Genomic DNA, 12,951 nt, shown 5'->3' with positions numbered 1-12,951 from the left:
TTTTAAAATATATTTTTACTGATTTCAGAGAGGAAGGGAGAGGGAGAGAGAGAAATAGAAACATCAATGAGGAGAGAGAATCACGGATCGGCCGCCTCCTGCACGCCCCCTAGTGGTTGGGGATGGAGCCCACAACCCGGGCATGTGCCCTTGACTGGGAATCGAACCCTGACCCCCTGGTTCCTAGGTCAGTGATCAACCACTGAGCCACACTGGCCGGGCCCAATGCCTGATTTCCCCTCTCACCTTTCTGTGTGGGGTGCTGGTACCTCCGTCTTCTGAAGGGGCTCCTTCAGCCGAAAGTGGGGTCTCATTCACTACCGTGGGCGTCTCCAAAGTCTCCCCAGGAGCCGTGGCCTCTGAATTCGCACACGGCCCCTCTGCACAAGGCGCTATATTTGCACACGGCACCTCAACGCGAGGGAGAGAATTCTGGGCACAGAAAAATGGACACAATTATCAGGGTTTTATTATGACTTTTCAACTCTCGAACTGACCTCAGATCCCTAAGCCCACCCCATTCTCTGGCTCTCGAACTCAACTATCGGTATTGATTCAATACTAGAGGCCTGGTGCACGAATTCCAACACCGGTGGGGTCCCTAGGCCTGGCCGATCAGGACCTGACAGTGAGGGGGAGGGATGGGGGAGTGTGCAGCCCTAACTGGTGTGGTTCAGTGGATAGAGCATCAGCCTGCAGACTGAAGGGTCCCAGGTTCGATTCCGCTCAAGGGCATGTCCCTGGGTCGCACGCACATCCATTAGGGGGCGTGCAGGAGGCAGCTGATCGATGTTTCTCTCTCATCGATGTTTCTAACTCTCTATCCCTCTCCCTTCCTCTCTGTAAAAAAATCAATAAAATATTTTAAAAAACAGACTGTGAGAGGTTGGCTGTGGGAGCACACTGACCACCAGGAGACGGCTCCTGTGTTGAGCGTCTGCCCCCTGGTAGTCAGTGTGCGTCATAGCAACCGGTCGACCAGTCTTTCCCGACGTTCTGTTCGTTTGGTCCTAACAGTCACTTAGGCTTTTATATACATAGATGTTAGGTCTGATCAAATAATTGTTTGTTTTTATATTTGTTTTTTTGTGTGTTTTTTTAAAGTAATTTTTTAAAATATATTTTATTGATTTTTTACAGAGAGGAAGGGAGAGAGATAGATAGTTAGAAACATTGATGAGAGAGAAACATCGACCAGCTGCCTCCTGCACATCTCCCACTGGGGATGTGCCCGCAACCCAGGTACATGCCCTTGACCGGAATCGAACCCAGGACCCTTCAGTCTGCAGGCCAACGCTCTATCCACCGAGCCAAACCAGTTTTGGCGTTATATTTGTTTTTGATAGATTTTTATTGATTAGCCAATGGGAAGGGTAGCGGAGGTACGGCTAATTACCATGTTTCTCTTTTATTAGATAGGATATATATATCTCTCTCTATATATATATAGATGTTAGGTCTGATCAAATAATTGTTCATATATTTGTTTTTGATACATTTTTAATGATTTAAAAAAGGGAGAGGGAGAGAGAAACATCCATGATGCGAGAGAATCATGGATCGGCTGCCTCCTGCACGCCCCCTACTGGGGATCGAGCCCGCAACCCGGGCATGTGCCCTTGACCGGGAATCGAACCCTAACCTTCTGGTTCCTAGGTCGACGCTCAATCGCTGAGCCAGGCCGGCAGGATTGACTCGATTCTCAACTCCTGTGTCCCGAGGGAATCCGCCCACTTACCGTGTGTCCGGGCGCCGGATGGCGTGGCTCGTCCGGGATGCGTTCGTACAGAGGCAAGACGCTGCGGTGGTAGATGTTCCACCACAGGTTCAGGAAGCTCAGCTGGTGCTGGGGGGCCGCCCCAGGGGCCTCCTCCAGCACCGAGCCCGTCTGCGGGTTGTACCTGTAGTTCCACGGCTTCTTGGGCCCCAGAAAGTGGACCACCTTCGCCCTCGAACCGAACCTGAGAAAGAAACACACAGGAGATTTCCACTGGGGAGCGGACAGACACGTTCAAAACGCAACCAGCAGCCCGGCCAGTGTGGCTCAGTGGTGAGCGTCCACCTGTGAACCAGGAGGTTACGGGTTCAATAGCCGGTCAAGGGCACGTGCCTGGGTTGCAGGCTCGACCCCCAGTAGGGGGCGTGCAGGAGGCAGCCAGTCTGAGATTCTCTCTCATCGTGGATGTTTCTCTCTCTCTCTCTCCCTCTCCCTTCCTCTCTCTGAAATCAATTTTTAAAAAAAACAGCAACAACAGAGACAAAAAAAACAGCTTTTTATAATTCATAATGCAAACTGCAAACTAAAGAAAAAAACATCTTAAAATAAAGCTTCTTTTACAAGATTATGAATTTTTCTTTCTCAGTCCTTTTATATTTTCTCAATTACCACCACACCCAACACTCAGAAACGTTTTTATTGACTTGGTTTTCCTGTGGTCGATGACGTTTATGATTGGTTTGCTTTTGTATTCCATTTCCTCCAATTTCTCCCCCTGGGCAACCATCAGCTTATTTTCTGAATCTGCTTTTGTTTGTTTATTTGTTCCATTTATTTTATTTTGAGATTCCACATACAAGTGAAATCACCTGGTGTTTGTCTTTCTCTGTCTGACCTATTTCACCCTCTAGACCAGCCTTTCTCATCCTGTGGGTCGCGACCCCCTTTGGCGGTCGAACGACCCTTTCACGGGGGTCGCCTAAGACCATCCTGCATCTCCGATATTCCCATGACGATTCATCACAGTAGCAACATCACAGTGATGACGTAGCAACGGAAATAATTTTATGGTTGGGGGTCCCAATATGAGCAACTGTCTTGAAAGGGCCAGAAGGTTGAGAACCAGTGCTCCAGGTCCACGTATGCTGTTGCATGTGGTAAGCTCTAGTCCTTTTTCATGGCTGCGTAATATTCCACTGCGTACCTGTGGCCGGAGCGGCTCTAGAGTTCAGCCTCGCCTAACTGACCTGTGGCAGGGCCACACACAAGTCCCAGCTTGGAGGGCAGAGCCCTCTCAGCTTCATTAAGTTTAACCTCACAGCCACCCCCTAGATCGGTGGTTCTCCACCTTCCTCATGCCTCAACCCTTTCATACAGTTCCTCATGTTGTGGTGACCCCCCAATCTCATTGTTACAAATTGAACATCATCAAAGCATCGTGATTCATCGCAAAAACAGTATGTAATTATTATTTTTTATTATTTTTTATTCCTTACAGAGAGGAAGGGAGAGGGATAGAGAGTTAGAAACATCAATGAGAGAGAAACATCCATCAGCTGCCTCCTGCACGCCCCCCACTGGGGATGTACCCGCAACCCAGGTCCATGCCCTTGACGGGAATCGAACCTGGGACCCTTCAGTCCGCAGGCCGACGCTCCATCCACTGAGCCAAACCGGTTTGGGCAAAATCTGAGATTCTTAATGCCCTGAACAAAAAACGTTAACTCTTAGTTCTCTCTCTTTTTTATTTTATTATTAGAGGCCCGGTGCACGAATTCGTGCACGAGTGGGGTCCCTTGGCCTGGCTGGCGATCGAGGTCTATCAGGAGGCTGGGCCAGCCGGGGGGGAGAAAGAAAGAAAGAAAGAAAGAAAGAAAGAAAGAAAGAAAGAAAGAAAGAAGAAAGAAAGGCCCCTGTGAAAGGGTTCGTTCAAGCCCCAAAGGGGTCGCGACCCACAGGTTGAGAACCGCTGCTCTAGATCCTCCTGGGAAGCTAATGAGCTGTGGGAGGTGCAGCAAATGCTGCAAAAACAAGTGAAACTCACAAGAACATTGTAACTATGTTGACCACCACCTTGTCTTTCTCCGACTATAAAATAAAGGCTCAAGCCGAACCGGTTTGGCTCAGCGGATAGAGCATCGGCCTGCGGACTCAAGGGTTCCGGGTTCGATTCCCGGTCAAGGGCACATGCCCGGGTTGTGGGCTCGATCCCCAGTAGGGGGCGTGCAGGAGGCAGCTGATCGATGTTTCTCTCTCATCGATGTTTCTAACTCTCTGTCCCTCTTCCTTCTTCTCTGTAAAAAAAATAAAATAAAGGCTCAGCTTCCTGGCTGGATCCGTCTTTTCTGCGGCCTCATCCAGGCACAGGAGATCCACCAAGCCCCAGCTGTATTCTCTTTTTCTGTCTTTTCTTTAATTCCTCGCCGCCCCCCCTCCGGCTCACGGAACCCTTGGCTGTGCGGGCGTGACACATACATGCACTGCAGCGTCTCTGTCCGCTTGTCTATGGTCGGACTCCTAGCTTCCTGCTGTCGATCATGTTCGACCTCCAGTAGGAAGGGAGCCAATCGATCGATGATCCTCTCTCATTATTCCTGTTTCTCTCTCTCTCCTTCCTTCTCCCTTCCTCTCTCTGAAGTTCAACAAAAACACGGTTCAAAAATTCAAAGACCCCCTCCCTGGCCGGTTTGGTTCAGTGGATAGACGGTCGCCCTGCGGATTGAAGGGTCCCGGGTTCGATTCCGGTCAAGGGCATGTACCTTGGTTGCGGGCACATCCCCAGTGGGGGGCGTGCAGGAGGCAGCTGGTCGATATTTCTCTCTCATCCATGTTTCTGACTCTCTATCCCTCTCCCTACCACTCTGTAAAAAAATCAATTAAAAAAAAAATTCAAAAGCTCCCGGGCCGGTGTGGTTCAGTGGATAGAGGGTCACCCTGCGGACTCAAGGGTCCCGGGTTCGATTCCCGTCAAGGGCACATGCCCGGTTTGCAAGAGGCAGCCAATGCATGATTCTCTCTCATTGGTGATGTTTCTCTCTCTCTCTCTTTCTCCCTCTCCCTTCCTCTCTCTGGAATCAATAAAAAAATAAAATAAAATAAATAAAATTTCAAAAGCTGATGTGAGGTGGTAATTAATACCTCAGACTCAGACCCGGGACCGGGCACGCGCGTGTGCACTTACTGTCTGAACGCCGGGCTGTAGGTGTATGCGTTGCTGCTGCTCAGATTGTAGACGAAAGGCAAGTGTTTCTGAATGTCGGCCGTGGCCCAGCTGCTGAAGAAGCTGTTGAGCAGGCCCTGATCGGCCCCTGAACGGTGAACAGAGAAGTTAACGTCAACGAGGGCGTTTGAAGGTCATTCAAGCTCATTGAAGGTCATTGAAGGTCACTCAGCGCATGTCTCCTCTCTTCCTGCTCAAACATGATTATTCTCTCAAAGTGCGACATACATCAACATCGTTCCTTTTTATTAATAAGCAGCAGTAGCCCTAGCTGGTGTGGCTCAGTGGATAGAGCGTCGGCCTGCGGACTGAAGGGTCCCGGGTTCGATTCCCAGTCAAGGGGACATGCCCGGGTTGCAGGCTCCATCCCCAGGAGGGGGCGTGCAGGAGGCGGCCGGTCCATGATTCTCTCTCCTCATGGATGTTTCTCTCTCTCCCCCTTCCTCTCCCTTCCTCTCTGAAATCAATAAAAATACATTTTTAAAAGAATACTAGGAGTGTTTGAATGTCATCCAAGGTCATCGAACACAGTTCTCCTCTCTGCCCGCTAAAACGTTATCCTTGTCTCAAAGTGAGACATAAACCAACAATCATTAATTTGTATCGATTACCAGTAGGGAATGCCATGAATACATGATTATTTATGGTATACTATTCATTATTTTATTTAAAAAATTCTTTTCTTTTTTTTTTTTAATATATTTTATTGATTTTATACAGAGAGAAAGGGAGAGAGATAGAGAGTTAGAAACATCAATCAGCTGCCTCTTGCACATCTCCTACTGGGGATGTGCCCGCAACCCAGGTACATGCCCTTGACCGGAATCGAACCCGGGACCCTTCAGTCTGCAGGCCGACGCTCTATCCACTGAGCCAAACCGGTTTTGGCAAAATTCTTTTCTTTTATATATAAACTAGAGGCCCGGTGCACCAATTCGTGCACAGGTGGGGTCCGGTTGGCCTGCCAAGTTTGGGACCGATCGGGGGCGGGTCGGCCAGGGGGGAGGGGCAGCGGGAGGTTGGCCAGCCGGCCTCGCCTCCTGGTCGAACTCCCGGTCGAACTACCAGTCGAGGGGACAATTTGCATAGTAGCCTTTTGCAAATTAAATAATAAATCGAACCTGCGACCATTCAGTGTCCAGCAGACACTGTAACTCCTGAGCACACCAGCCAGAAAATAAAAAAATATAAAATATCCTGGATGGTTTGGCTCAGTGGTTGAGCGTGGACCTATGAACCAGGAGGTCTGGGTTCGATTCCCAGTCAAGGGCACATGCCCGGGTTTGTGGGCTCCAAAATCAGTATATAAAGTAATAAAAGCTATATATATAATAAGCCTTATTATGCAAACTGTCCCCGCGAGAGTTCGACCGGGAGACCAGGCGTTCGACCGCTCGCTATGATGTGTGCTGACTACCTGGGAAGGGAGGTCCCGGCCAGCAGCCGGAAGGCCCCAATCGGCTTTGATCGCCGGTCAGGCCTAGGGACCCTACCCATGCACGAATTTCGTGCACCCGGCCCTCTAGTCTCTCTCTATAAAAAAGGGCGAACATGATCGACAGCAGGGAAGCTAGGAGTCTGTCCTTAGACAAGCGGACAGGTGGCTGTCCATCTGTCCAACCGGCCGACTACACTGGCATATTAGCCTTTTATACATATGGATATTATTTAATTGATTTAAATCAATTATTTAATTGATTTCAGAGAGGAAGGGAGAGGGAGATAGAAACATCCATGATGAGAGAGAATCATGGATCAGCCGCCTCCTGCACGCCCCCTACTGGGGATCGAGCCCACAACCCGGGCATGTGCCCTTGACCAGGAATCGAACCCAGGACCCTTCAGTCTTTAGGCCGATAGCTCTATCCACAGAGCCACACCAGCTAGGGCATTTTGTGTTGAAATTTTCATTCATTCCCAGGCAGGGGAGGGAGGTCCGGGGTCCCCCAAAATCCCAGCTGTCCCTCACACACCATCGTAGCTGCCGTGGTCCGTGGCATGCTGCAGCAAGAGGCGGTGTGTCCGCAGGGAAGGCCGGAAGACGAACACCCCGCTGTTGAAGCAGTCGGGCCAGCCCGGGTCCGGGGCGGCCGAAAACTCGCTCCTCTCAAACAGCTCATCGATATTGCACAGCACCTGTCGATCAGAGCAGGGGACACCTGTAGCCACGCCCCCACCCCGTGGCATCTGGTTTTGCAGGTGAGAAAGGAGGGAGGGGCTTAAGGAGGGGCCAGACAGGGTTGGCTCCTTGCAACCTGTCCATCAGAGGAGGTGTGAGCCCCAGGATGGTTGCTCTCACCACAGATGACAAAAAAAAAAAATAGTCAATCAAGACGCTCTCACTACAGACAAAAAAATAGCCAATCAAGACGCTCTCACTACAGACAAAAAAAAAATAGCCAATCAAGACGCTCTCACTACAGACAAAAAAAAATAGCCAATCAAGACGCTCTCACTACAGACAAAAAAAAATAGCCAATCAAGACGCTCTCACTACAGACAAAAAAAAATAGCCAATCAAGACGCTCTCACTACAGACAAAAAAAAATAGCCAATCAAGACGCTCTCTCTACAGACAAAAAAAAATAGCCAATCAAGACGCTCTCACTACAGACAAAAAAAAATAGCCAATCAAGACGCTCTCACTACAGACAAAAAAAAATAGCCAATCAAGACGCTCTCACTACAGACAAAAAAAAATAGCCAATCAAGACGCTCTCACTACAGACAAAAAAAAAATAGCCAATCAAGACGCTCTCACTACAGACAAAAAAAAAATAGTCAATCAAGACGCTCTCACTACAGACAAAAAAAAAAGCCAATCAAGACGCTCTCACTACAGACAAAAAAAAATAACCAATCAAGTGCTGGCTGGTGTTGCTCAGTGGTTGAGCGTCGACCTAGGAACCAGGAGGTTGCAAGTTCAATTCCCAGTCAAGGGCACGTGCCCGGGTTGAGGGCTCGATCCCCAGTAGGGGGCGTGCAGGAGGCAGCCGGTCCATGGCTCTCTCTCATCATGGATGTTTCTCTCTCTCTCCCTTCCTATCTGAAATCAATTACAAAAATATTTTTTTAAATAAGAAAATAAGTAATAAATAAGATAAATAAAATATTGTCCTGATTCCATGTTGAATTGCGATTCCTGTCCGACCGGCGTGACTCAGTGCTTGAGCGTTGACCTAGGAACCAGGAGGTCTCAGGTTCGATTCCCGGTCAAGGACACATGCAAGTGAGTGGGTGCTGGAGACAGCCAATCAATGATGTTCCTCTCCCATCGATGTTTCTATCTCTCTATCCCTCTCCCTTCCTCTCTCTCTAAAAATCAATTTTAAAATACATATTTTTTTAAAGTCCCATCAGAAATCCCAATTCCATATGCAATCAGGGCAAGATTTTATTATTGTTATGATTATTATTATTGTTATTATTGTTGTTGTTTGTAATGACTGTTCTGTGTAGTTGAAATAATGTAATTGTCAACCCATCCTAGTGGGAAAAAAAGGTAATTTGAACTCACTCACTACAGGGTTAGTGGGGAAGTTAGACTTGATTTTTTAAAAAATATGTTTTTATTGATTTCAGAGAGAAAGAGAGAGAAAAGAGAGAGAGAGAGAGAAACATCCATGATGAGAAAGAATCATGGATCAGCTGCCTCCTGCACGCCCCCTACTGGGGATGGAGCCCACAACCCGGGCATGTGCCCTTGACCGGGAATCGAACCGTGACCTCCTGGTTCATAGGTCGACGCTCAACCACTGAGCCATGTCGGCCGGGCTATTTTCTTATTTTTATTTTCTGTAATGACTCTGTTTTGTGTAGATGAAATAATGTGATGGTTCATTTCAAACCCGGAAAGAAACATAATTTCATGTCGCTCACTACTGGGTTTGTGGGGATGTCAGACTTAATTTTTTGTCGTGTTTTGTTTTGAATCCTCAGCTGAGGATATTTTTTTTTCATTGATATTTAGAGAGAGTGGAAGTGAAGGAGGGAGAGAGAGAGAGAAGCATTGATGTGAGAGAAACCCATCGATTGGTTGTCTCTCGCATACACCCCGAGCGGGGATCGAACCTGCAACCCAGGTACATGCCCTTGAACAGGAATCGAACTCGTGACCATTCAGTTTGTGGTCAGACACGCTAACTCCTGGGCTCACCAGCCAGAACGATTTTTTGACAGAATAAATTTTGATGTTAAGAACAGACCCATCCCTAGTCAGTTTGGCTCAGCGGACAAAGCGTTGGCCTGTGGACCGAAGGGACCCGGGTTCGATTCCCGGTCAAGAGCATGTACCCTCAGTTACAGGCTCCTCCCCGGCCCTGGCCCTGGTCGGGGTGTGTGTGCAGGAGGCAACCCATCGATGTGTCTCTCTCACATTGATGTTTCTCTCTGTCTCTCCCTCTCTCTTCCACTCTCCCTAAAAACCAATGGAAAAATATCCACAGGTGAGGATTAAAAAAACACACAACAATAATTTATAAAAAAATAATAAAAACTATATATATAAAAGCCTAATATGCAAACTGTCCCTGCGGGAGTTCGACCGGGAGACCAGGCGTTCGACCGCTCGCTATGATGTGTGCTGACTACCCGGGAAGGGAGGTCCCGGCCAGCAGCTGGAAGGCCCCAATCGGCCCTGATCGCCGGTCAGGGCCTAGGGACCCTACCCATGCACGAATTTCGTGCACCGGGCCTCTAGTCTCTCTCTATATAAAAGCCTAATATCAAAAGTGTGCCTTCGGGAGTTCGATTGACCAGGCGATCGATGACTTGCTATGACGTTCGCTGCCCACCAGGGGGCGGCGTGAAACGAAGCAAGGCCCCAGCCAGTGGCCGGCGGTCGCTAGGGACCACACTCGTGCACGAATTTCGTGCACCGGGCCTCTAGTAAATAATAAAATAAAATAAAATACACACAATAGTTCCATGTTGCCTGCTGGGAACCCATCCCAAGGTAGCAGCCTGCTAAAGGGGGTGTAGGAGGCGTGGTGTCTGATGGGTTTCTCAACAAGGGCACCGTCTCGGTCCCACACTCCCAGGGTGCTCACCAGGGTGTCGGCGTCCAGAAACACACACTTGCTGTAACGGGTGAGCGTCCAGCAGTGGAGTTTGGTGAGGGTGACGCCGAGCTCGGGCCGCTTCAGGAAGGCCAGGTGGACGTGGTCCGCGCTGTCCATCAGATCGACCTCGACGACCTCGTCAAATACCCTCGAGAGAATAACCCTGGAAGAGACGTTTGCCAAGAAACCTGGAGTCACCTGGCGCACGTGGCTCGGTGGGTGGTTGCGTGTGGACCTATGAACCAGGAGGTCAGGGTTCGATTGCTGGTCAAGAGCACATGCCGGTGTTGCAGGCTCGGCAACCAGTAGGGGGCGTGCAGGAGGCAGCTGGTCCATGATTCTCTCTCTTCATTGATGTTTCTCTCTCTCTCCCTCTCCCTTCCTCTCTGAAATCAATATTTTTTTTTTTAAAAAAAATCATAAGATGTAGAGAACCATGGAACAGTATATATCCCCATCCCTGCTCAGAAACAGGAAACATGAATCCTTCTTCTTTTTCGTGAATCCTCACCTGAGGGTATGTTCCCATTGATTTCTAGAGAGTTTGGAAGCGAGGGAGACGGACAGACCGGGAGAAATATTGATGTGAGAGAGACACATTGATTGGGTGCCTCCTGCACGAACCGGGACCAGGGCCCTGGCTGGGGAGGAGCCTGCAACCGAGGTCCGTGCCCTTGACCGGAATAGAACCCTGGACCCTTTGGTCTGCAGGCTGACGCTCTATCCATTGTGCCACACCAGCTAGGGCCAGAACTGTCTTAAGAGAGACGGGTCCAGGGTAGCTTTAAGGAAGTCCCTCTCTTTGCGAAATATGTGGTAGTGAGCCAATAGCAACCAACCGATGTTTGCTGCCATATATATTTTTTTTTGCTTTCTGTATTCAGAACCCACATTATTGGTTGCGTACAAGTTTGAGAGCCCCTACCTTTTATCAACATGAAATCTGCCTCTCTCTCTTCCAACGTATTTATTTATTTTTGGTTAAATTCGATTTTGGCACCACCTAGAATATCTTGTGATGACAGAAACCTGAGGAAGAGCTAGAGAAAGGCTGGGAGCATGGCAGAACCATACTGGGAGCCAATCTCTCCATCATCGATCAATCATCATCTATCTATCCATCACCCATCCACCCATCATCCATCTAACTATAGCTATCATCTATTTATCTATCCATCCTATCTCTATCTATCCATCATCTACCTATCTATCATCTATCTATCCTTCATCCATCCACCCATCATCCATCTAACTACAGCATCTATTTATTTATCTATCTATCCATCCTATCTCTATCTATCTTCTATTTATCCATCCATTCTTTCTACCTATCTACCTATCTATCTTTATCATCTATCCACTCATCCATTCTCTCATCTATCTATCTATCATCTATCTATCTATCAACGCTATATTTAGCTATTAATCATCTATGTCTATGTCTCTATATTTATCTATGTATCCATTGATCCATCCATCCATCCGTCCATGCATCCATCTAACCATCCATACACCCATCATCCATCCTATCTATCATCAATATCTATCTATATCTATCTATCTATCTATCTATCTATCTATCTATCTATCTCTACCATCCATCTCTTCATCTACCCATCCATCCATCATCCATTCTATCTATCTATCTATCTATCTATCTATCTATCATCTATCTATCTATCTATCTATCTATCATCTATCTATCTGTCTATCTATCTATCTATCTATCTATCTATCTATCTACCTATCTATCATCTATCTATATCTATCATCTCTATATTTAGCTATTAATCATCTATGTCTATGTATCTATATTTACCTACGTATCCATCCATCCATACATACATCCATGCATCCATCTAACCATCCATACACCCACACATCCATCATCCATCCTATCTATCTATCATCTATCTATCTAATCTATTTATGTACCTGTGTATCTATATATTTTTCTACCTATGTATCATCTATTTTATCTATCTATCTATCTATCTATCTATCTATCTATCTATCTACCTACCTATCTATCATCTACCATCTATTTATGTATCTGTGAATCTCTGTATCTATATTTCTACCTATGTCTCATCTATTCTATACTATCTATATATCTATCTATCTATCTATCTATCTTTATATCTATCATCTATCTATCTATTATCTATCTATCTATCTATCTATCTATCTATCTATCTATCTTTATATCTATCATCTATCTATCATCTATCTATTATCTATCTATCTATCTATCTATCTATCTATCTATCTTTATATCTATCATCTATCTATCTATCTATCTATCTATCCATCCATCCACCCATCCATCCATCCATCCATCCATTATCCACCCATCGATTCCATGATGGCCAGGGCTCTAGGACCAACACAATTTCAGGTGGACCCCCACCCCCTTGAGCCCAGGTGACGTTGCTTCTACCCAAGGAGGAGCCAGGTGGGCACAGGTGTGTCTCCGAGTCTTACCTGAGCAGCCTGGACACCTGAGGAGTGACCAGCACCACCAGCTCCCGGGTGGCCTTCTGGTCCCTCAGCGACTGGCCCAGGACCAGGGCTCCCTGGCAGTAGGTGTCGTTGGTGGCCAGCGTCACGAAGGCCTGGTCAGACACTGTGGGTGCGAACAAAGACGCCTGTCACACGCCTGTTACACGCCTGTCACACGCCTATCACACGCCTGGTGGCTCTCATGCGACGGTGGGGCTCAGGGTCACTGCTCAGTATTCGAACATGTTCACTGGGGCCCGGCCAGTGTGGCTCAGTGGATAGAGCGTCGGCCTGTAGACTGAAGGGTCAGGGTTCGATTCCCGACCAAGGGCACATGCCCGGGTTGTGGGCTCGATCCCCAGTAGGGGGCGTGCAGGAGGCAGCTGGTCCATGATTCTCTCTCAACATGGATGTTCTCTCTCTCTCTTCCTCTCTCTTCCTCCCTGAAATCA

General features: G+C 47.7%; 1 protein-coding gene across 1 annotated transcript; it reads right to left on the bottom strand.

The window, feature by feature from the left end:
* Positions 1 to 246: 246 nt before the first annotated feature.
* On the bottom strand, positions 247 to 12,623 carry GYG2 (glycogenin 2; the record flags this gene model as incomplete). The annotated part of the gene is made up of 6 exons (XM_006108768.3): positions 247 to 432; positions 1,739 to 1,961; positions 4,899 to 5,025; positions 6,911 to 7,073; positions 9,986 to 10,160; positions 12,482 to 12,623. Coding segments are annotated over 6 exons (1,016 nt in total), but the record flags the coding sequence as incomplete, so codon positions are not given.
* Between the last annotated feature and the right edge of the window lie 328 nt (positions 12,624 to 12,951).

Source organism: Myotis lucifugus, unplaced genomic scaffold (genome assembly GCF_000147115.1).
Source record: "Myotis lucifugus unplaced genomic scaffold, Myoluc2.0 scaffold_3459, whole genome shotgun sequence".
Taxonomy (NCBI): Eukaryota; Metazoa; Chordata; class Mammalia; order Chiroptera; family Vespertilionidae; genus Myotis; species Myotis lucifugus.
This window is presented reverse-complemented; position numbering and strand designations above follow the sequence as displayed.